The sequence below is a fragment of the Lepisma saccharinum genome, chromosome 10 (genome assembly GCF_977018435.1).
Source record: "Lepisma saccharinum chromosome 10, izLepSacc3.1, whole genome shotgun sequence".
Lineage (NCBI taxonomy): Eukaryota > Metazoa > Arthropoda > Insecta > Zygentoma > Lepismatidae > Lepisma > Lepisma saccharinum.
Genome location: NC_139238.1, coordinates 73,178,244 through 73,204,853, shown reverse-complemented (window position 1 = coordinate 73,204,853; position 26,610 = coordinate 73,178,244). Strand labels below are relative to the sequence as shown.

Sequence of the window (26,610 nt, the reverse complement as noted above, 5' to 3'; positions counted from 1 at the left end):
TCTATTTTGTAGAAGAATTGCAAAGATTTTGTATGCGACATTCAGAAGCGTAATTGGTCTGTAGTTATTACACTGCAACCTGTCTCCTTTTTTAAAGATTGGGCAAATGATACCATGTAGCCATTCTTGTGGCATTTCCTCTTTATTCCATATGTTGAGTATCAAATTATAAATTTTATTCCTTATCATATATCCTCCGTGTCTTATCAGTTCTGCTGTGATATTATCTGAACCAGGTGACTTATTCATTTTTAAGGATTTTATGATTTTATTTACCTCCTCATATGTTGGTATTTGAGTTTCAGTATCATTTTCCAATTTTTCGGGTATTTCATCTTCAGACGGTAAGTGTTCCCAATTTAATAATTCCTGAAAGTACTCTTTCCAACGGAGTAATACTTTTTCTTTCTCAGATATTACTTCTCCAGATGCATCTTTACATAATGAAGTTGCATGAGTGTAGTTCCTTACATGAGATGTCACAGCCTTAAAAAAATTTCTTGAATCCTTTCTTCTATGGTATTCCTCAATCTCTTTGATTCTATCATTTATCCATTCTTTTTTCTTCTTTCTGGATACATTGTTGGCAATTCTCCTTTTATTCTCATATTCTTCACAATTTGCCCTTGTGTGTCTCTGTAAACATCTTTGTCGTGCAGCATTTTTCTGATTTATTACCATTTTACATTCATTATCCCACCATTCATTCCTTAGTTTACCATCTTGCTTTTGTATTACTTCAGTTGCTGTTTTCAGAATAGCTTCTTCGAGTTGTTTCCAATCTTCATTTATATCTTGGGTATCAATAATGTTTTCCAAATTTTGACTCATTTTTTTCCTATATTGTTTCAGAATTTCTTTACTATGCATATTGCTTTTATTCCATTTTATCTGTTGTCTTGGAATACTTTTTTGTACAGGTATTAATTTCTGTTTGATTACTGCCTTGACCAAAAAATGATCCGAATCACAATTCAGACCCCTCATTGTTTTTACATCCTGCACCATTTCCTTTTTATGTTCGTTTACTAAAACATGGTCAATTTGGTTGGTAGTTTTCCCATCTGGGGACACCCAGGTACCTTTATGTATATTTTTATGTTCATACTGTGTACTCATTACAGTCATATTATTTGCAATAGCATAGTTACATACTAATTCTCCATTATTATTGGTTATCTCATGCAATGTATGTTTACCTGTTACTTCTTTAAATGCATCCTCTTTTCCTATTTTTGCATTTAAATCTCCCAACAGGACTATCAGGTCATGTCTCGGGGTTTTATCTTGCACTGCTTGCAGTTCTTCATAAAACATATCTTTAATGTCATCATCTTTCTCTTCTGTTGGAGCATACACGTTTATAAATGTCACATTACAGAACCTTCCCTTCACTCTAAGTTTAGATATTCTTTCACTACACGGTTCAAATCCTAGTACATGTTTTACCATTTCTCTCTTTACTAGGAATCCAGTTCCATGCTGACCCGTAGTTTCTTTACAACTATAATACACAGAATATTTATCTTTCTTGATTTCTCCTTGTCCTTTCCATCTTACTTCCTGTAATGCGACTATCAGCAACTTTGTTGCTAAGACTTGGTCAGCTATTTCTTGCATTTTTCCAGGTTTTAGCATAGTCATGATATTCCATGTTCCTACACAGATTATATCTTTCTTATTCCTAGGTCGTTTTCCATTAATCCATCCGGCTTTCTGTAATTGAGCTTTTTTTAGCGGAAGGTTATTTTTATGAGACCAGGGTGCTGGTTTATTTATTTATTTATTTTATTTAGTGGTATATTACCTTGAGTAATTAAAAAACTCAAAGTAATGATGAACAAAAAAAGAAAATTGTATGATAAATATAAACAAACAGGTGAATTTAAATGTTATGTTATTTATAATACTTTAAGGAGAGAGGTAAAAAATCAATTTATGAATCAATAGAAAGAATACTTTCTATCCTTAGAAGAGAGTATTCAAACAAATAAAAAAAATTCTGGTCACATTTTAATAAGAAAAAGAGTAGAAAGAAAATTACAAATATACTCTATTTGGATAAGATACTCCATAATGAATATGACATTGCAAATGCTTTTAAAGAAGTTTTTCATAAAGCTTTTACAAAAGTAACTCAAATAGATTTGAGTAGTGTTATGATCAATAGTTATGTTAACGACATTGATATACCATTCATCTCTAATGAAGATATTTCAAAGGTAATCTGTAAACTGAAAGTAGATCTGCAATTGGTCCTGATAGAGTTCCTAATTTTATTTTGAAGGGTAATCAAGAAGTATTGGTACCATTATTGTCAATCTTTTATAATAAATCTATTCAAAGTGGTTGTTTCCCTGAAATTTGGAAAGATGTTTATGTAGTTCCAGTCCTTAAAAACGAAGATTGAGTTTTAAGTGATATTGAAAATTATAGACCAATAACCATTCTAAATGCAATAGCTAACATTTTTGAACATATAATGGCCGACTATATTGGATTTTTGCTCAAACAATATATACATGCATGGGTTCATAAAAGGTGTATCTACGGTTACAAACCTTTTAGTATTAATTGACTCTATAAAAGCAACTCTTATAAAAAAATCTCAAACTGATATTCTATTTATAGACTTGGCTAAAGCTTTTGAATCTGTTAATCACAAATTGTTAATTGTTACTTCATAAACTTGATATATTCGGAATTTCCCTTAGGTTTTTCAAATGATTTCAGAGTTATTTAATGAATAGAACGTTTAGAGTAAAAATAGGTCAAACAACATCCAATAAGGCAAAAATATCGTGTGGAGCACCACAAGAATATCCTCTTGGTCCTATTTTATTTTCATTTTTTTATTAATGATCTTATATTTAGTGTTAAATTCCGATGATCTAAAAATAGTCAGGAAAAAAAAATGGATCGGATATCTTAAAATTACAGGATGATCTTAATAGAGTAGTACAATGGTGTGACACAAATGATATGCAAATTAATTTAGCAAAATGCAAACTATTGAGATGTTCGAGAGAAGCTAATTATATTGTTTCTCAATATGTTATAAAATCTAATAAGATTTCTATTTGTTCTAGTCATAAGGATCTTGGAATAATAATAGATTCTAAATTGCTATTTCATGAACATATAATTGAAGTTTCCAAAAAAATCTAAAAGGGTTTTAGGTTTTATATTTTTTTTATTGGACTTCCCTTAATAAAGTGGAAACTTTTAGATTTTTATTTATAGTTTTGGTTCGCTCATTAATGGAATATGGAAGTGAATTATGGAACGTAGCAGCAAATAGTCACACCGAGGAAATTGAATCAATTCAAAAATTATCTATTAGGTTACTTTGTATGAAAATGAAGAAAAGATACATATCACTAAATTATATGGAGTTGTTGAAGATACTTAATTAAACAACCTTGAGCTCAAGAAGGAAAGAAAAATTAATGTATTGATAGAAAACATTTTGTCAAATAGAATTGATTGCGAATACTTTACAAATACAATAGTATATAACGTTCCAAAATATAAAACAAGAAAAATTTCATTATTATCTGTAAAATTGAAAAATGCTGGTGAATTTATAAAAATATTAATAGATGATTTCTGTTATGACTTCCCTTAAAATATTATATTTAGGTATAGGATGTGATTTGCTGTAAAAACCATTATGAGTTAACCCTTTGACATTATTCTTTGTGACATAGTGCTGTATTAGGTTTTATTTTAACTGTTCTCAGTACTTTAAATAAACTATTATTATTATTACTACTAATTTACAAATAATAACATTCAAATTCAATTGAAAATATTTTGGCATTGTGTACAAGTTCAGACTCGAGTCTATTATTTAGATAGAAACTAGATTCGCCTTGCTTCCTTTCCATAAATATCTATAACTTTGTTCATGAAGAGTTCGTGATATAATTTCTAATTATAATTTAATTGAATATAATCCATGTTATGTAATAAATTGTACTTTTTCATGCACGGATATCAATGACATTCAGAGAGCACTTAATATAATGTCCTTCGTGGTTCCTCTGATCCATGTTTTTAGGTGCCGATGGGTACTGTAAAATAATAATAATAATAATAATAATAGTTGCTGTAACTTACGGCCTGTAAGTTACATAAACCAATATTTCTTTCTTATAAAATATCACAACAATTTCACCATTCGAATTACAATAACTCTCTCCAAGTATCTCGGGGGGGGGGGCAACCTTGAGTATCAGCATCGCTATGAGTAGCGGTTGATAATGGTATTTGCTGAGCCCTAATATACAGGGTGATTTGTTATTCGACCTATTCCTGGAAAGGGGTAATACTAGAGCACATTTGCAACAAATTTGACACTATGCACGGGGGTCGGAAATCAATGGGTTTTGAGTTATTGCAGTTTGTAGATTTTTGTGACATATTCCGACTTGCGACCAAAAACTACTAATTTTGAAAAAAAAATACTCCACTCTGGGCACTTAATTAACACGTTGCCAACAGCTGACGAATGAGTGACTACTGGGAAAAAAAATTCATGCGCAAAATTCCCATACCCACAGAAAGAAACAGTTATTAGATCACACGTTATGAACAAATTTGGAAACTATCGTTTAAATCGAAGAGCGTAAAACACTGAGCCTAAAAATTACGCAAAAAACTTCCTCGTTTTCATAAGCTCTCCAAAAAGATACAAATGTTGTCAACTGTCACACGGGTTGGGGGAAAAAATCTGAATAAAAAGCACAGAGCAAGTAGCGGGTTTTTGTTTCTTTTCATTTACGTGAGTATTTGGGAATATTCGGGGACACAACCCAGGCACACTCTCTCGCTCAATTCCGTAATCTGTTACCTTCAACCATTGAGAGTTCGGACGTCGCGTTGTTAACTAAACGCTCTCAACAGCTTCCGTGCCAAATGGCTGCGTTCGAAAATGCAGAATACGCGGATATCGTGTATTGTTACGGGTTTTGTGATGGTGATTCCGCTGCAGCACGAAGGGACTCCCACAGGCGTTTCCCTAACCGCCGTTTACCTGACGTAAGCGTGTTTGGTACGACATATCGGCGCATTCGAGAAACGGGATCGATTCAACAATGCCAAGGCGATGCTGGCAGACCCAGAGTTCATGATCCTGTCGAAGAGGAGGAAATCTTGCAGTGTTTTTGAGCAGACGAAAACAAGAGCTGTTGCGAGGCGACTTAGCGTGACTCAATGGAAAGTCTGGTTCACTGTGCATACAGCACGACTGTATTCATACATATTAACGCCAGCGCATGCTATTGAGGAGAAAGTTCCTGTCAGAAAGATGGATTTTTGTCAATTTTTACTAAATACCGACCCCCATCATCTGACAAGAATTCTGTGGACGGACGAATCCAAATTCGACCGCGATGGTATTACGAATTTTCATAACGCACATTTTTGGGCCAAGAAAATCGAAAGGAACGGTTCATCAGAAAAAAACTCTCACTAAATGTGTGGATGGGAATCATTCACAATCATGTGATCGGGCCATTCTCTCTGCCACAAAACCTAAACGGCATTACCTACGAAAACTTCCTAAGGGAAGAATTGACGACGCTGCCGGAGGATGCGCCACTCGCCACAAGAAGGGCGATGATTAACCAACATGATGGCTGCTCAGCCTACTATTCCGGGGTGTGCGACAGTGGCTGGACGACAATTATCCCATGCGAAGGATTGGTCGAGGCGGCCCGACCCCGTGGCCGGCGAGGAGTGCGGATTTTACACCATGCGACTTTTACATTTGGAGCCACATGATAGAGTTAGTCTACAGCTATCCTTGAGTCTACAGTACACCAGTGTACAGTCGGAGAAACAATTATCTGGGCCACGGGACCTAGAATTTCGTAACGTCTTAAAGCCTGTTGTTTATGCAACCGAAATAACAAATTATTCGATTAAGTTTGTGTGGTGGATCTGAGTTCTCGGGAAGGATTGAGCATTGATAGCATGAATCACATGACTCATGCCCCAGCAACAACAAACAACAGCTGGGTGCTACGTGGCCTCAAGAAGAACTTTTCAGCAACTGGTTTCTTAACAAGATCTACTCGTAAGGAAATATTTTTCGAGTGATACTAGTAATTGTCAAGAAGGTTCACTGAAATGATGGTTCTCATCACAGGCCACATGCCACACGTTAATTGTTTAAGTCCAGTTTATGCACTGGACCTACACATTAAAGTGGGATCCGAACCAAATGTTCCTCTACCTGGTATTGAATTCGGAAGCCTTTGATTACATATTGAAGACGTTACCACTATGCCATCGGAGAGGCAATGGAACGCCTTGAGAAAGAGACGAGTGAAACCATATTTGGCGTAAATTTTAAAAATAAGACAATATTTTGTGGTCACAGTTTCGAACCGTGGGAGAGACATATATATTTCTTTGTCTCATCGTCCATTTCACGAGTTTATAATTCTTCCTCAGCAACACGATTAATACGAGTGGTAGAAGATAAGCGAAGTAAAATAACTGAAACAGAAATAAAAGGAAAAAGCGAAACAAATTTTATCCATAATATTCTGCAGTCACTTCAGTCGTGTTCAAGGAATGCTACCTTTAAAGAGAGCAGTGGTCTCTAACTTGTCTTTTACCCTTCCTTTGTGCTCTCGATTCCCTCTGTCATGATTGGTCTAAAACTAATTAATGCGACGTTAATTAAACAATCCAAACAACGAAACAATGCACGATCAACTGCTCAACATTCCAATTTTTTTCGAATCGGAAAACAATTGAGATGTAGTAAAATGAAACAAGAAGCAGTAATTTGGTACGGTATAGAATTAAATCGGTGAAGATGTTCCATTTGATTGGATTTTTGTTATTTAGTGTCGCTATTCTTTCACTTTTGGTAAATAGCGACGATGAAGATGAGTAGTGAGTGATGATATGATGACATTGATTAACGGACACTCACCAAGAACACCCATGACCAAGCCGAGATTCGAACCAGGGGCCCATGCAGTCGTAGCGTGCTGTGCTAACCACTCCGCCACGGAGGTTGGTTAGGAGTGGACATTATACCATATTTTGTGTGCGCAATTGGGATCAATCAATGGAATGACTAGGCATATTATATTATTAATATATTCATATCATAATTTAACGTCATATTATTCGGCACGAAGTAACACCAGAGACATTCAATCTTGCATTTTTGCCTTTCAACTATTTCTTTGACTTCAGGTTAATAACATCAATAAGATAAATTATGAAACAAATGATAATGAATGTGGGATATTGACAGTTATTTCGAATTACCTGACACAAGCAACATTAAGCAGACTCGGTGGGCAAGCTCATTAAGTGGTCGACATTCGATCTCGCCACCAAAGTTCCCGGATTTGAGTACCGTCCTTGTCACAGGTGTTTGAGTATTTCGTCATTAATTTCATGTAATGATCACTCGTCCGCGACTAGGAAGAAAAGTGATGTTACGTAACAAAACTAATAAAAATAAACATGATCGAAGAGTACTTATTTCATCTCTCACGAAATCTCCTATATAACCGGGATATATGAAATATATGTATCTTCACATACTTTTTCGATTTCTATATTTAACTAGCCGAGACCGAGAACGGGAGAGCAATTTTCAATTCGAGAAAGCGAGAGACGGAGACACTGTCAAGTCTTGTTTCTTTCTTGACATCTCCCTAATTGAGTTGTTGTTCTGTTCGTTATTGGCTTTGTATTGGCAATTATTGTCATTATTCTTCCCCTGTAGGTAAACCATAACGACGATTCATGATGAAATAAAGCAGATAAAAGGGCAAGAACAAGAAAGTCATGCCTGCCCGGGACTTCAACCCAGAACCTTACGTAACGAGATTTGAAATTCTGGAGAAGGCATCCGTGTTTCGCTTGGCTTTCTCTTTCCTCAACTTCTGTTATTTTATCATACACGTATAATTAAAATGGATCTGAGAAAATACGTTGCGATCCATAATTGTGTTGATTAGATGCTATAAATGTGAACTCCAACATGAAATAAATTATTCCCTTTTGTATGTGGTTGAACATGGAATTTTCTTATACTGTGACAATTTCTTTTTTAGTTTTTCTGCAAAGATAAGCTAATCTGGACTGGACCTTCAGTTTAAAATGGCATTCGAACTACTACGTGCATCCACCGTGTATCGAACCCGGGATCCCTTGATTATAAGGTGACGACGTTATCATTACGCCATCGTGGAGGCCGCGTGAGAAAATATTATTCACTCGATCTATACAATAATTTATTTAAACATTTACATTTTCGTTTTCTTGTTTCTCTTTTGTTAACTACTCTTCTACGACTCTATTTTTTTGTCTTGGAATTTCTTCTTGTTTCAGGAAAAAAATAATACATGCAGGCTGTATAACCCCCCCCCCCCCGCGCAAATAGATAGGAAGCTCACTCTCGAGAACTAATTTATAAATAACGTAACCATTAGGAAACAATTCGAACGTTAACTGATATAACTGCAGATGAAACAATACTTACAGACGCTAACGAAATATCTATTCTTGTATAAGCTCACAGGCAACAGGTATCTGGTGAGTCATTCCCTCTTGCTAACTACGGGAGAAGGTCACTGAACCAAAGGGTGGTAAACAGGCCTCTGCTCTACGAAACTAGGGTAAGCAGACGAGGCCCGTGTTCCTGTTATCAATGACGTACGAAATAACGAGGAACACAGTTTTCATATCAAACTAGACGTGTGTTTTGGTCCCGTCATTGCATGTAGAACACTTTCTCGTCGTGGCCTTGAAGGCCTACGTAAAGGCTTCTCTGCAAGAAATATATCCTACCATTGAGGGGAGGAAAAGTGTGTGTGTGTGTATCGAGGTCCTTCAACTTTCGTATTCTTCTTCATTTCAGAACGCGTGCTGTATCGACGATTTAATCCAATCTAGCCGTTCTAGGTTTTAGGTTCTGTTTCTGTTCGGTAATTTCACATTGTCTTACTGCTTATGTTATTCGCGACGAAGTTTCTGGTTTCGATAATCTGGACAATAACGGGATTGTGTTGGTTGGTTTATTTGGTGTCTTAAGTCCAATATATGCACAGTAAGACTAATCGGGAATGCACCTACAGTTTAAAGTAGTATCCGAACCATTATGTGCCTACACATTACTTTGCTGCTAGATATTTGCATGCTAAGATGAAGGAAGTGCTACATTTTCAGTGTGTGGAATTAAGATTTATTTCTGATACGAAGAATCGGAGAATGGAGTAGTGAGAAAAGTATCACCTCACATGTTTGAATTATAGCCCCCCCCCCCCTCCCACACACACACACAGAATATCGGCCGTGGTTTTTATAACGAAATATAACATGGATGAATTGTGTCAAGAAAAGCTGGAAGAAAGTCCACGCAGAAATTATAAAGTTCTGTTCCGACAAAATCGGGACTTATAGTAAATGAAAAAACAAAGTCCTACCTTATGCTTTGCACCAAGCCATGAAGGCGTGTAAGGGGTGCGGAGTTAGGATCCCACACTTTCTTGTTACGGCCGAAGGTGGGGATAATGTGATCAGCACCACGCCCCTGGCCGCCTTTACTCCCTTCCCCAAGTTTCCTACAGGTACCCACTTTATACGACGCTGGGTGGGAGCCGGAGCCACTTGAACAGGTGGACATAATTCCAAATCTCCAAAGTCGGGGATCGAACTCAGATCTCTCGCATGGTAATCAAACTCCCTAACGACCGAGCTACCGCGGCACATATAGTATAGTAGCCTTTATAATTAAGGCAAGAATTATTTTAGCGTTTCGTTCAACGGTTTTAGGGGAGTCGTTTTCGGACATAGACTATAACTCTTGTCGGTTCTGCGACCTGGCTTGAGAAAAGGCGATTTTATGACGAACAACATTCCACCTGACAAGTCACGTGACTTTCCTACATTTCCTGTGTCTGTTGGCTATTGCATGAAAGACGAGTTGCTCCTTGAGACAGACAGAATCACCCGATCACCTAAAGGTGCAATGTGTGTTGCCTACCTTTCCGGCATTTTTCCACCACTGTACTCCCAAGAATAGTTGAGAGAGAGAAAATTATGGCAGCAGCTCAATACATAAGAGACAAAGTGTCAACGCGACTGACTGTGATGAAGTAGACCGTAGGCTGCACGCTTGCATACGTAACCGGGGGAGTAAATTTGAACAGAATTTGTAGTTTTTGTAACAGTTAACATGACACCCTGGAATCATGAGAATGGTAAATAACATTATTACTTCACTCATTTTCGTTCATTTATTTCTCAAAACCGACACATCTTTTTCACTTTACAAAGAGGTCAACAATCTTCTCCGCTTTTTACCCCCCAACCCGTGTGACAGTTGACAACATTTGTATCTTTTTGGAGAGCTTATAAAACGAGGAAGTTTCTTGCGTAATTTTTACGCTCAGTGTGTTACCATTTTTTTGAGTCATCCTCTTCGATTTAAACGATAGTTTCCAAATTTGTTCATAACGTGCGATCTAATAACTGTTTCGTTCTGTGGTGAGACGAACTAAAAGTGGAGGGGTCTACCCAACGTTCCTAACTAGTGAACCCGAACCTATCTCCCAAACTTTCCCATAAACTCTCTAGCAAAATTCCAAAACTTTCAAACCCGTTCCCCTTCCTCTCGCCAATAGCATAGGTAGCTATGACAGGTGAACCACAGCTGAAAATTCGCAAAATTAAAAGTACTAATTGTAAAATTCACTCAAACTTGTCAAAGAAACCGAATCTTAACTTCAATTGATCATTATGATGTATTGTATACTGACCTCTAATAAACTGATGTTCCCACTTTGTGTGTTATCATTCATCAAGAGGTGTACCACTCCTTGGGATACACCCTGTATATGTACTCGAAGAAGTGATATCCAGTCCCTTAAATATACTTTATCTTGTTTGGCATTACAAAAGAACATTTGGCAAGACACTCAAATCAAAAATACGAACAACAACCTTTGTGCACATGTTATAGCATAAGGAACTATACTTGTTTCCCTGACTCACTAACATATCTCTCCTCGAGCATTCACTACCCCAAGGACCCAGAAAACTGTATATGGCATATGAGTACCCTAAGACCACATATAGAAGACAAATCCACACTGACACTAAGCCAACACGGTAACTTTTGTATACCTTGAAGTTAACCCACAAAGAATTCAGTTTTATCATTGGTGAGGATGTTTAATGGTGACTACAGCGCCTAGAATAACGTAGTGTGGAAAACGGCATGCTTCTGCGCTCTGTGGCTGGTTCCACTCGAAAATGATCCGCTAGAGGCGCTGGTGTTGACCCCGGTGCTTGGTGTTCGTCTGCTTATAAAGGAAGTAAATGGAGTTTTCGCTGCAACGTCTGATTTTTTTACATAAGCATTTCTATGAATGTGATAATTGATATGATATTTGGTACAGTGGTCGCGAAGATATTAACGAACATTCTAGACAGTCGACCACGTCCTGTTATCATCATACTTTCGTTAATAATACGGGAGAAAAAATACGCGTGGAATGTTCTTGGCAACTAAATTTTTGTGTATGAATTAGGTTCATTATTATTATCATCGTCATCATTTCTTTTAAAGATATACACACTGAAGCATTTGTATTTTTGGTATTTACTGTCTCTTTTCTTCCGCTTTAAACTAATCGTGGCGATGATGATAATGATGATTGCATGAAACGACAAGGGGAACCCCACACAACTTTCTTAGTGCCATCGACATGAGTGTAAGGAAACTTTCAAACCAATGGGACAAGCGACACGGGATGTTCAGACTGTCACACTAGTGACACACACTTCCAGACTGTAAAATAGCATTCATTGCACATGAGGGTCCAAACAGCAAATGACACGTTCATATGGCGTATTCGCGTGCTACTTGTTACTTCGGTCGAAAAGCTCCTTAAAGGAAGGGTGCTCAGACCGAAGCGACGCGCTACAGGGGGAGTTCCCAACTAAGTGACAAGCGACATGGTGCCTTCAGTCTATTAGCAAGCGTTGCTTGCGAACAACAGATAGGCGACACGATAAACCGCACATTACAACAACAGATCTAGGCGACACGGTAAACCGCACATTACAACAACAGATCTAGGCGACACGGTAAGCCACACGTGTCGCTCTGTCGCTTCTGCGTCGCTCAAACTGAGCCATTTCCTTAATAGCTTGCAACATGTTGCCGTGGTTTGTTGTTCGCGCATACGCGATGCAATGAGTGTCTTGCTTTAGTGAAATTGCGCACCAAAGCGACAAGCGGCACGCGACACTTATCGCTTGAGGATTTCACCAACCGAACGCTGGCCTGTGCTTCCCGTCATGCCGCTACGATGTGAAATGTTGCTCTTGATTGGCTCCTTTCCAAGCAACATGTTTCACTTCGGTATGAAAGTTGCCTTGGACCGAATGACCCGTGTCGCTTTGGTGTGAAATCCTCGTATCGTTTGTCGCATGTCTCTTTGGTGTAAAATCTCCTTGAGGAAATGGTGCAGTCAGAGCTTTTGTCCCTACGGTTCGAAAGGCTGCATTGATTTCCGACTGCTCGCTTTCAAGCGACATTTGTGGTTTGTCGCCTCGGTATGAAATATCTCTCAGGATACTATTTATATTCTAATAACATAGAAAAATAAACTCTAATACAAAGTCCAAGACCTGACGTCCGGAATCACATTGCGATGTTTCTTCTTGTGTTACGCATGCTATTTATTTATTAATTTTATTTTACTTTTATTTCCAAATTAATGCCATTTTGTGACTGCAAATTACTCCACAAATATAACTGTTTCCATCAATTCACTTACCGCCTTTCTAGAGAAACAAATCTACACAATATATTCCAAAAACTAACTAAGCCGCATTACTTTCATAACAAAATTAGCACCTGGGTCGATCGCACTGCCATCTACTCGGGGAACCAGTTTCTTGGGTCGTTTTCCACACTACGTTATTCAAGGCGCTGTAATGGTGACCAATGCGAATCAGAATTCCCCCCTCCTGGAAGCGAAGACTGACATTAGTACACATTTTACTAAATATGTACGCACTGAGAAACCACTTAGGAGAAAGTGCAACACCACACTTCAGCAAAACACATTTATTAACAAAATATGAAATAAAAATAATCATCTCTTTCAAATATACATGCGTTATTCCACAATGCATCCTTCTCAATTAGAGAGTAAACACAAGGCCATACGTCATTATATTCAAGTCCACGTTTCATACAAGAAACTACCTATGAAGCAACAGATTTTAATATTATCCAATTAATCACTTATAAGCAAGCATGTTTGCATGAACACACATATCAAGATAGGATGCCTTTTATGTAGCTACATCCCGAGCATACTCTCCCTTGCTATAGGAGAATCAAAAACCAAAATAAAACTTGATGGATTTCAAATTTACCTAATGGGTAAGAATATACCATCAGACAACTTGTAATTCACATGAAAGCTGATATCAGCTGGGAGAGATACCGTCCTTCAACTTTAAAGTACTTATTTACATATGAAAGTCACATGACCTTGAGCAAAAATAACTGTATTTCACCCTTTACCATTAAGAGGCGTGAAGTTTAGTTTATTTATATCAAATGTAAATATTGCTCACCTTTTCAGTTCTTTTCTCGTTCAGTAATTTTTCGTAAATATTTCGTTTTCAAGATGGCAACGCTTTGCAATGCAAGAAGTTTGCGAGTTATGGCCGTAAGACGCATCACACGAATGCTAGCATCCGAAGTAGACGTAAACTTACCGCTTTTCAAAGTTTCTTGAACAACCATCCGGTTGTCAAATAAATACACGAAGGTTTGGTACACTGGAAATCTATAGAAACGCCCTCCCTTACGGTTATGCAACCGGGAATTTTATATCATCTAGTTTCGCCAGGAAGAGCAGCTCGCGAGAAGCGTAGTGTTTCCAACTCTTGAATCCAGCCACAGATTCACGTGACCGGGTGGATATCTTACTTTCCTCTTGATTTGATTTCAACGGAGAACAAGTTTATTTTGAGAATGTCTGGTAATAATAAGTGTTATTAACATTTATGCTTGAGTTTTTTATTATCCTTTTACCACTTCCGAACGAATATGTGAAGAAAGGAAGTATCACGGATTTCGTTATCGCTCGGATACTTGACACCTCCCATGAGAGAGTCCTGCAGCGAAAAGATAGCATTATGACTAATTCTGTTATCTATTTCAGAAAAAATGCCCCTTCCGATAGCCTAAAGTCGCCTTCTAATCAAGCGGTCCTAAATACAAACCCCAGTAGTGGCCCACCACTCTAGATCATAAGTTCCGTTTCCACTAATGTATCTGTGCATGAACTGAAATCAAAAATTTTCTTGGAAATTTCCGTGTGCTCGGAACAACCCTTGAAAGGCAAAAGTAAAATGAAGTGGAAGTTGTGATTGGTTTTTACATCACTCGGGCTAATGGGGACCCCCGAACTCCATTTCTGCAGTTATTCTTCTCGACATTTTTTTTTCTCGTTGGTCCTGCCACCATAGGTAAGTCCAAAGAGAGGATTCTGACCCCCATAACCACCCCCTCCCCGTTCAGTGTGCTTATGCCTGTCACGCTTGTCTTTTCCCACTGTATCCTATTTGCACCCATATTTTTCATTTTGCAATAACGCTTTCGGCACTTTTTTCTTCAGAGTTATTCTTTTTGTTTTAAATTTTTAGCGACATCTGTTTTGGAAAAAGTTCCACTAAGTTTGTTTTAAGTGTAAATGCATCTGGACATACAGTGTAGAGTTTGATTCGAACAACAAATATGAGCTTCCGTCGCGAATCGAACCAGCGCTCCTTTGATTATGTTTTCTTTCCACGTTTATTAAAATTTGCTTCCTTCAGCCTACTTCCGAGTGTCGTATATTTCAGTTCGTATTAGTTCTTTTCCCGTTTTTTCATTTGCATTGTTCGCACCGTGATAACTTTCTCTCTTAATCTGGTTATTCGAATACTTTTATACTTTTTTTCTCGATTTTCCCTTCGCACTCATTACAGATTTCGTTATCGTGCTTTTCCATATTTTCAGTAATTTAATTCTCTTGTGTATAATTCCTTTGACTATTTTTAATTTGCCCTTAGTCCGAATCAAGAAAATATGTTAGGAAATGATTCCCGTGTAAATCTTATTGTATGGTGGTGTAAAATTGATGCCAGCTTTTTCTTGCGATAAGGATTTTGAAAGTGCAAGGGTCTCATTTATTAACCATGGTGGGAAGGGGGCCGGAGGGGGTGCCAGAAACCTATCAGACGGAATATGCTTGAAACGAAAAGTAGGTGCAGCATTTGACCGTACTCTTCCATCAGCAGGTGGGGTGCTGAGAAGGTTACCTGCGAGCGAAGGGGAGGTGGCGAGCAACACTGCCACAGCGAGTCGCTGTAAATGATTTCATCATCTGTGCTGGGTGAAACCGGTTCTTGGTGCTCCTATACTTTTCCGATACAGTTCTGCCAGCTTTTTTTTTTTTAGCGAAGCGAGGTCATATGTTTCAGATTCGAACTCTGGTCAGGCATGAATGTATCATTGAGTTTGTCCCGTCACAATTTTATAAATTGATAATTCATCCGTATTATCGCGATTAACTCAAGAGGTAGAAGAGTGATGTAAAATAACCGAAATAGAAATTGATGCATTTGTGCCTGGTGCTAGTGTAACAACGAAATTAACTCTTTATAAATGATGAAATAGGTAGCCCTTGCGCTCAAATACACTTATACCTTGGCAAAAAAAAAATAATAATCCAACTTATCGCTGATCTCTTACTACATTTGGAATACAGCCAAGAACAATGTAAAGCAATGCAATTACATTGTGAATGTTTCACATCCTATAATCTTTCTTTTTCTCGTAGCGGGGGCGGGGGTTCATTCATTACAAATATCTAGGAAAGGATTTACCAGCAATCCGTGATATACTTAAATATCATAACATGCTGCGTAGCCAGGGTTCTTGGGTCCTAGCCTCTGATAATTATGAGTTTTTCTTTTTCGTTCTTTCTTCAATCTTCATCAATTTCCCTGAAGCATCATTCATCCATTGGCTATATGTAAACGTTGACATAAAATGAGTAATATTCGAAAAGAAAACACTTTCTCATAGCTCGCCAAACTTGCACATTTCCATATTTTATGCTTTCAGGGCTATCATTATTCTTGGCAGGCAATGGAATTGAAGCAACTCTCACAACTACCGTAAACTACATTTCACTCAGGCATGACAATTCTCGCGGCAAAGTGGATTTATTTCTTGTATTGGCACGTGGTAGCGCAAACTATCTTCTGGCCTCCTAGATTTACTTTTTATTCCTGTTGAGTGATTTACTCACAATTTCGCCATTGAAGGTTTAGGTTATATTTGGGTTATACGTATTGCGTTTTTGGTGCGCTAGGAAAAAGCAATCCCAAAGGTTCGCACTGAACAGAAAATTGTGTGCTTTCCCTCTCTCTCTTCCATTTCCGTTCCTATCTCTCACCCCACGTCCCCATTATTTAGGTAAACTGTTGTAGAATTTTTTTTTTATTAAGAATATCCACATTGAAAGTAATAGTTCCCAATTGTTTTGATAGGGCATTTCTATTGCTCCGAACGAATTATCTCCGTAAGAGAACTAGGGCCTCCCCGATGGCGCAGTGGTAGAGTCGTCACTTTTTAATCAAGGGGTCCCCAGTTCGATACCTGGTGAAGGCACATAGTGGTTAGGAACCCACTATGAACTGTAGGTCCAGTCCCAATTAGCCTAAAAGTGGACATAAAGTGGAATTAAAAATCAACAATTCAATTCAATTCAATTGAATCATCTTATCAATATTTTTAAATCTGCATGCACCTGCTTAATTTAATAGATTATACATTTATATTCATTGCGGGCAGAAATGTGCGAGAAAACAATGCATTTTTTCAGGGAATGCACGAGTCAATATTAATGTATATTTTACGGTATATACTCTTTTATATTGCATTGATTCAATACTATCCTTATTTCTTAAAGCAAGCGTTAGTTTGTTTGCATAGAACACGCAGGCCCTGCTTGACGTAAATCTGAGATTGAGTAACTTCACGGTTGCCTTTTGCCACCACGCTTTGGCTTTAATTCGAGCCCCGGTGGGTGCTTCGTTCGAGATCCTGCAGCAGTTTTACTCGTATCTATGCCTTGAGCATGTCACTTGCAACGGAACCAATAAAATGAAACTTTCTGCACCGGAATGGGCGTGAAACTCTACATGCACCAATGAAAAGGTGTTTTCAAGAGGCATGTGCCACGTCAGCTTGTCCCTTCTGTCCGAACGTTCCTTTACGATATCATTTCATCATGTCTTACACTTCGGAATTTACAAAAGAGAAGATAGTCCGCATGTTCTTGTGCGGCGGATCTGCTGCACTACAGGTTGCTACGACCCTTGGTGTGGACGATTCATGCGTCAGGCGTTGGATTCGGCGTTACGAAAAAGAAGGGGACCAAAGAATGAAGTCAAGACCCAACAAAGACCGGCCGTGGAAGACAACCAGGGAAGAAGATGCAGGCATCATTGAGATGAGCGAGGGCAATCCCTTCATGGCTGCAACGAAGATTCGCCAAGAGTTGAAACTGGAGTGCCATGCTGCAACAATTCGGCATCGTCGAGCGGCAAGGAAAAAAGCAATGATGCATTTCCATCAGGAAGCACGGATCAGTTTTGCTTTACAATATTTACCAGCTCCTCAAGAATTTTGGCAGAATGTAATTTTGAGCGACGAGAAAGTATTTTCGTCTGACGAAAATGGCCAGGTTTATGTTTGGAGGCGCAACAACACTCCCTACGGCCCCGAGAACATTTCTACCCATGCTAGGTGTGGCAGGATATCCGTGGCGGTGTGGGGATAGATCAGTTCGTCTGGAGTAGATGGATTGGTGAAAGTGTCCTCGAGAATGAATTCGCAGGAATACGTCGCAATACTGGAAAACCACATGCTTCCCAGCGTGCAAGAGAGACACCTTGAAGATGAGATTCCGCACGTGACTTTCGATCAAGACAACAGCAGCGTCCATACATCGAAAGCGACCACCACATGGTTAAATCAGCACCCAGGAATTTCAAGAGTAGATTGGCCAGCGAAATCTCCCAATCGAAAACATTTGGGCGTTGATGGTGAGAGAGTGGGAATCTAGACAGCTGAGAACAATGGAAGCTCTACTGGCTCACGTGTTTGATGTTTGGGAGAGTTTAAGGAGAAGACCAAACATCTGCTCGTGGAATCCTTGCCTCGTCGACTAGATGCAGTGCTTGAATCCAACGGCGGGTGGACAAAGTATTGAAACCCCGCACGGTTTAACCGATGTTCTTTGCTACATCCCAGAACAAAAACTAATTACACACATCTCCATATACAACTTATCTTTACAATTCTTTCTTATTGATACCTTGGTTCTCATGGTTACTTTTTCACACACCTGCACCATTATAGTATATTCTATAATATTAATATTCATATTATTGACAGATTTGATTCACATGAAATTCAAATGCGCAGGACACATGCAACCATTCCTAACACTTAACTATTAGTTACATTACACCTATCACGTTGTCACAGTTCTAAATCAAGGGTGCCCAGGGGGAGGGGCATTATGGCGCAGACTGTGATGGAAATTTTTACTGAGTAAACAGGGCACAAGTTGAATTACGTTATCAATTAGCCATTGCTGTTATACAAATAGTAATTTGTAGATTATCAGGGGAAATGTTACGGCTAATAACTAATATTGGTAAGGGGGGCGATATCCAACTCTTACATATTAGGCCTTAGATTGATAGAGAAATTATGTTTTGCGATTAATGAAGTTAGTGGGATTTTCAGGTAGCGGGATTGATAATTATTTTGGGGGGCAGGGAATCCAACTCTTGTGTATTACTGTTACGTCTTAGATTGCTTTTTTGGAGGGAGCAATATCAACAAGAAGTCTAAAATTGGCATGGAATTTTTTTTGGGACGATTGAGTATTAAATTTGAGGTGGAGGGGAGGGGAATGAAGTTTTGATAAAGTGTTATGGCTTAGATTGTGAAGGAATTTCTGACGATTAAGAAATTGACAAAGGTTCGGGCGGGACTCGAACCCGGAACATTCGGTGTCTGGATCGTTAGTCCACCACTAACCGCGCTTGGCCGCAGAGCTGGTTCTCTTTGGTGGCCAAGCGCGTTAAGTAGTCCACTTCCGATCCCACGAAATTTCCGGGTTCGAGCCACGGCTTCAGTATTGGTATCATGGTATCAATTTAATCTAATCGTCACTCATCCTCATTAGCCGAAAGTGGCAGAAGAGCGACTTAAAATAACAAAAGATACAAAAACAACTTTAGCACACTAGTAATTTCTGATCAATATATTCGTATAAGCTTTGATTGTTGACTCTCTAATGATAAGCTTACGATTATTATTGTTAATATGAATTGCCGTCCATCAACAGAAGGACGGTCGACCATTTAATTTATGTAGTTTTTTTGGTATTTGTTGTCCCTTCGGATCAGCTTCGAAACCTAAGGAAATTATTAGATGTTTGTCTGAAGTTAGTGACAATGGTTTTTTAATTTCCCATCGCTCTTTCAGCCGGCGCTAGAACCACTTTTATGGCAGGGAACCTCTGTTGCCGCGTTTACCTACGAAGGAACTTGTGGTCAATCAACCAATTTGGCCTACCGCTTGGGCAAGAAACGATAACTTTACAAAGTTCCCTTTCCCGAAGCAGCCAGTAGGGAAACGAGGATTTTGTCAAAATAACCCTTCTGATCTGTGAATGAACACCGGTTCTACCAGCGTTTAGACTTAATTGGACATTATCCTTTGTTTTTCTTTTTGATTGACCATATATTCTATCTATATATTTCGAGACATTTCAAGAGATTAACTCTTCTCTCATCTTCAGGCGAACAATTTTTGCTATGTCTGTAGTGTGATTGGAACTATGACAGTCCGTGATTTTGCTCCAAATCCGGTCCGCTAAGCAACCAGTCTTAGATGTCCATTCGAAATCGACAGCTATAGGGCAAAATATGTTTGAAGTGAAGAGTCTTATTGAATGAAACATAGCTCGACTCACCCTCACGTTTATTTATTTTTTTTTTTTTAAGATAACTTGCGTGCACTTCGTATAGAAGGCACCACGAGACTGAAAATTCACACTTTTTGGCATGGCAAATAGACCTTATTCCAGCTTCGCTGAAAGTTCGATGTATATAATAATTGTCAGTCATTAAGTTCAACGCCCTTTGCGCATGTGAAGAAATGTCTTCTACACTGAACTATGTGTGTGTATGTATGTAAAACTTTCTATCACATCCATTTTCCTATTTTATTTTATCATCATTAGGTTGAATTTTGCACCAGTGATTTTTCACTACGTTCTAGGTCACGTCACATTGAGTCGTAAAGTATTGTCTGTAATTCAGTTTTAGTATAGTTTGTAGCCTCTCGCCCAAGAATTTTTAATGTTGGAGAAGGGAGGTGCGGCTCAACTTCTGAAAAAAATAGTGCGAGTTCAATTGAGAATACGAAAATGGAGCAGAACGATTATATTGCTAAAATATCTTCAGGAAAGTAACGCGTAAACTTGAATTCTGTCTCTGAGTGAGTCCATGATATTGTTTATGTTTGACTATCAGCATAACCGAACGAATATAATGAGATGATTTATTAGTGTTAACAGGCTAAAGGTGTGGAGTGAGACCTGTTGCCTCTTTCATTACGGAATTCCACATGTAAAAATTGATCAGCTCTTATTGTGAGTAACCATTATAGGCTTAAACCAAATTCTGCGCTTATATTTCAATTCACTTCCTCAACAAATCATTTCTCGATTGACTAGATTTTAAGCGGAGCGTCATTCAGTTGTCTGTGAGTGTTCTTTTTGCAGAAGCAACAACAGCTCGCTCGCACCCACAGTGCCCCGCCCACTCGACGAGACGCGTTGTGTGTGCAGTGCAGAACAGTGACAGTGTTGCCTCTCTATTCGATCTTTTTATTCTCTTTTGCCTGCCACTACATACACATTTCAGACAATTCTTCCCATACAGCAAATGGAAAAGCAATCAGGCAACTGTTAAATTGCTCTTTTCTAGATTTTGTATTAACATTTTCCACGGTCAAGATATGTTAACTTGGTTCTGCTTCGTATTCCCACATTTTGGCATCGTGCAATAGGGGTTTATATTGCAAGGTAAAAAAAATGTAGGCAGGTATTTTAAAATTTTAATTTTCATCCGTTTCATGATTGTATGAAAGAATATGGTGAAAAAATACACTACTTGAGACAATATCATAATAATAATTGGCCGCCGCTGTGCCCGAGCGTGGTAAGCCGTCGGCTTTTGATCTCGCTGCCGAAATTCCCAGGTTCGAGTCCCGGCCTGGGTATGATTGTTTATGAGTGTTCCTTCATGAATTTTATCATACACTAATCCTCATCGTTGCGATTAGCCAAAAGTAAAGTAAAAAAGGAAGATAATAATAATAGTAATAATAATAATATGAATCTAGCCCCCATGGTTCCTTTATGACTGTCCTTTTATCAATTTCATCGAGTCATCATTCATCCTCATTGTTGCGATTAGCCAATAAATGGTAGAGAAGCTGCAAAAAAAAGATGTAAAATAATAACAGAATTTTCTCCGCAGAAGGAATAATAAATGCTCCAGAAAACATGCAATACAGGAAAAGAGTGTCCTGTAATGTGACTCTGTAAACCAAATGAACTTACGAATGAAGAAGTTTACGTGAAGGTTTCGTCTTCTACGAAGCAATACAGGCTCGGATGGCGCAGTGGTAGCGTCGTCGCCTTGTAATCAAGGGCATGTGGAGGTACAAAGTGGTTCGGATCACACTTTAAAGTGTAGGTCCAGTCCCGATTAGTCATACTGTGCATTGTGGACTTAAAACACCAAATCAACAACCAACCAACCAACACAAGGTTGGAAACACTACGCTTTATAGGTTTGGAAACACTGCTCCTCTCGGGAACTACTCTACCAGGCGAAACTAGATGATGTAAAATTCCAGGTTACATAACCGTAAGGGAGGGCGTTTCTTTCGATTTCCTGTGTACTTCCATCACAGCTGCAATTACAAACCACGTGACCATACCGGCCGGCAATAAATTTCACTTATCTCTCGTTCTAACTGTCATTCGTCTCGATATTCGTACATGTGCGTGATCCACAAACTTTCGTGCTTAAAACGTGATATTCAGACTAACTCGTACTTTCTTTTTAACACGGATGTCGTTCGATTCCTCGCCCTTCGTAATGTAATCCTCCATACTTCGTACTTTCCTACCCGGCGAGAACCACCGCTGGTTTATTTAAATCCAGGTTCCAGTCACCGCTTATTTTCGTCACCGGGAGATCTTATGCACACTAAGTCGTACTGAAGTCAACCAACTAATTTGTCTTTAAGTACACATCAAAGACCTAAATCATTGTGTTTACTACATAATTATTCCTTTGCCGTAATAGTTATAACAATAATAACAGTTGAAATCTTAAATTAAACAGTATTAATTTACATACAAAATGTACATCATTTCAACACATAGAAACAGCAATGCCATCTATCGAGCATATATTAAACTATTTGCGACAGCGCCGCAGGCTACTTACACCTAGCAAGTAAACCTTGTACTCAATCAAACAACACGTAAATTGACCAAATCGAGGTCTGCTGTCTCAAAAACTACCCTTTGAACATAAAATTATGTAAGTAATAAATCCAGTTTACAATTTAAATAGTGTTTATGACTATATTCGTCATAGTGGGTATGGGAAATTGGGGCATGAATTGAGGACTAAAAGTGGTAAACGTTGTAAGTGCCAAAAGCGAAAGTGTTGGGAAATCGCATCGTTCCTCACATCAGCCCGTAAGAACGTACACACTAGTGACCTCTTTACACGGTCCTTGAACTACTTAGAGGGCCACCAGCCACATATCACGTTTACCACATTATAAAGCATGGCACATTTCACTGTTTAACGTGGAAAACGGTGTTTGAATTATCGTGGCACTTACGGCGTTTAGCAATTTTAGTCTTAATTTTTTTTTCCAGTAGCCACTCATTCGTCAGTTGTTGGCAACGTGTCAATTAAGTGCCCAGGGTGGAGTAGTTTTTTCACCATTAGTAGTTTTTGGTCGCCATTCGGAATGTGTCACGAAAATCTACAAACTGCAATAACTCGAAACCCATTGATTTCCGACCCCTGGTGCATAGGGTCTAATTTGTTGCAAATGTGCTCTAGTATTACTCCTTTCCAGGAATAGGTAGAATTACAAATCACCCTGTATATACAATACTTATATAGACTCATGCATATTTTTTATACAATCATGCAGAAAGTCGCAACTGCAGCGAGTCACAGTTTAGATGCAATAGTGGTCAGTGCATTCCGGAAAAATGGCTCTGCAATGCTCTCCCTGACTGCAAGGACAAGAGCGACGAAGATACGGAAATGTGCAGTAAGTACCTAACTAACTCTCTAGCATTCTTAAACCCGAAGGTTCATGACTGCAGCAACACTACACTTCCACCTGTCCCTTTCCTGGGCAAGATCAATTCAATCTATTCTTCATCGTTATAAAACACAACAATATTAATTTTCCACTGTACACATCTCTATTTCCACACGCAGCACAGCAATCCAAAATATTTCAGTTCAAGTATTATAAGAACATTTGGAAGAACTTGAATTCAGTGTTTGGAAGTAACTTTTACGTCTATTTAAATTAATTCTTACTGTAACTAAATGTAAGTAACAGAGTTACTTATTTGTAATAGAAGTAACGTTGTCAACAGTTACTTTGCGACAATTAGATTGTAAACTTGATAATTTGAAACCTGTGAGATGAACTAAATTTGGTAAATCTGTGTCCAAATATTTGTCTTCTCTAGATGCTAAGGTGAATGAATTTTTGTAGAATCACTAAAGGCAAGGGAGCTAGGCTCCGTTGCCCACTAAATTTAGAGTATACAAGCTTTTGCAATTGCCCACTTCAAATTTCACATGATGACATCTATTCTTAGTTTCTTTGTTGTAATAATATTAATACATGAAGACATAAGACTATGTACTAGAGACATAAATGAAACCTTTTTAAGTCTTGGTACACTTACTATATTACAATTACTGATGATTTTTGTAACTTGTTTGCAAGATCATTTTCAGCAGAAAATAACTTTAAAAGTAACTTTTCAAGTTACTGAGCGACTTGTAAAAAATTAATTTTCCGAACAAAGTCAACATGCAATTTATTAAATGGGTTCGTGTATTTCTTTTATGAAATTTGAATTAGTCCATCTCAATTGGTTAATTTTGGAAAACTGAACGAAAAATTGTATCATGCATTTTCTTGAAAATTGCCTTTTAATATAAATGCATTATTTTTAGTGGCGCGACCTTGTAACGAAGGAGGCTTCAGATGTAGAAATGGAAGATGCATCTACGAAGGTTGGATCTGCGACCAGATGGACGATTGTAGGGATAAAAGTGACGAGGACCCGGAATTGTGTCGTAAGTATTATAATCCTCTACGTCTCTTGTTTCCCCTTTAATACCAAAGAAGTGAGACGAGGATTGTCTTATCGGCGCAGTGGATGATCATATATTAGGTACTTAAAGTATACAATTGGAACTTAATATTCGTTAACCCAATATTTATTACAAAACATATTAGTACTTATACTTTCCAAATACAATTAAATCAACAGAAATGTCTATGGATTATCTCCCAGTTAACCTAGTTTAATTTGTCCCATTTGATAGTCAGCAGTCGGTAAGTAAAGGCTACACGAGTCAGAGCAAATCGCAACCCAGCCCAAAACCCCCCACAGCCAACATGACCCGGAGCAATCCACCAAAAGATCTAAACTAAAACAATTTCCTTTTCTTGCACTTTTAAGAACTCAAAATAAATCAATAGACTTTAGGTAAATTACACCCGGCCATGAGGGCCTATAAAGGGCGGTAGACTGTAATGCAATATACTCAGCCTGTCCAGCCAGTGTCCAGTACGTCAGAAGTCTCTCGTAGTCGGCAAGGATCTGCCACGCTAAACTTCTCGCTCGACCAGCGCAGAAGCTCAGCCAATGGCAGAACCTTCCAGAGTCACCTGTCTGTTGAGTCTACATCAGTCATTTATGAGCAATATTACACTATGGGCTTACAGTATGAATTTCTTAGCTTCATAATTAGTTCTGTATAGTATGGTTTGACACTACAAGGTGTATCAGAAGTCCCTTACCACCCCTTGAAAAATCCGCAGTGATGTATGTTCATGGAATTGGATATGGGCGATACATAATAGGCCTAGGGGGACACCTTGTGGAGTATGTCACGCGGACGGCCGCCATCTTGGTTCCGCCATCTCGAATTCAACTTTTTATTTAAAATGATAGGTGGGTAATGTAATACATGACCATTGGCTAGAATTTCGTCAGGATGTCAAATCTGAAAGCAGATTTCATGTAACTTCATGTGGTGAAAAGTTATTGGCAACTGAAAGTGATGTTTACCTGTTACAGAATGTGCTCCACATGTTGTCCGTGTTGGTCAAGGCACGTGTACAGACGCTTCTCCCTATGTCTGCGGACACCGAGCAAGGTATCTGGTAAAATTTGCTCAAAGGCAGCCATGATACGTTGTGCCAGATGACGAAGATCACGAATTTTCACACCATAGGCCTACACCATGGCCTTAACGTGTCCCCAAAGTTAGAAGTCCATTGGCGTTAGGTCTGGTGATCGGGCAGGCCATTCAACAAGCCCACGTCGACCAATCCATGCTCCAGGAAATTGTTCATCCAGGTACTGACGCACCTGGACGCCATAACGGGGAGGCACACCATCTTGTTGAAAAAACCTGGGAAATGTACCATCTTCCGACATCAGAGCTGGCAGTATCTGTTCCTGTAGAATCCCCAGGTATCATTCCGCATTTAAATTTCCTTGAGTGAAAAAAAGGACCGATTATCCATGTTCCCCATATGCCTGCCCACACCACAATCTTCCCTGCACCGGTCATTTTGGAGGGATCTGTCCATGCGGGGTTGTCAGGCGACCAATAGCGCATGTTTTGCCTATTCACCTCCCCATTTACGTAGAAGTTCGCTTCATCGGAATGGAGTATCTGCATAGCGACGTTTGGATTTAGCCGTACTTGCGCAATAGCCCACTCGCCAAACTGCACGCGGCGTTCTGGATCGTCCTCGGAGAGGTGTTGCTGCATTTGCACCTTATACGGATGACACTTGTGTCTCTGTAGCACCCTGTATACTGAACTGTGACTCATAGCACATTGCATTGCTATACATCGTGTGCTTCGCTGCGGTGACGTCGAGAAGGAGGCCAACACTGCCGTAGCTTGCGCTTCATCCGTGACTGTCCGCGGTCGTCCACAACGCGGTCTGTCCAAGACCGTGCCCGTCTCCTCGAATTTGGTTAATAACTGTGCCACTGCAACATGTGACACAGGGTGACGTTCTGGATGACGCAGGTTGAAACCGGCAGCCACTGCACGGGCAGTTCTCCCACCCCACAGTTTGACGATCTGGAT

At 38.9% G+C, this 26,610-nt stretch overlaps 1 protein-coding gene across 1 annotated transcript in view; it reads left to right on the top strand.

Annotated features, from left to right (window-relative positions):
• LOC145994149 (uncharacterized) overlaps positions 1–26,610 on the top strand; it is a 209,859-nt gene that overhangs the window by 18,557 nt on the left and 164,692 nt on the right. Inside the window, exons 5-6 of the mRNA XM_083130240.1 lie at positions 23,396–23,518; positions 24,448–24,570. Of these exons, the coding sequence (XP_082986366.1) occupies positions 23,396–23,518; positions 24,448–24,570 (246 nt within the window). The remainder of the gene's footprint in view (positions 1–23,395; positions 23,519–24,447; positions 24,571–26,610) is intronic.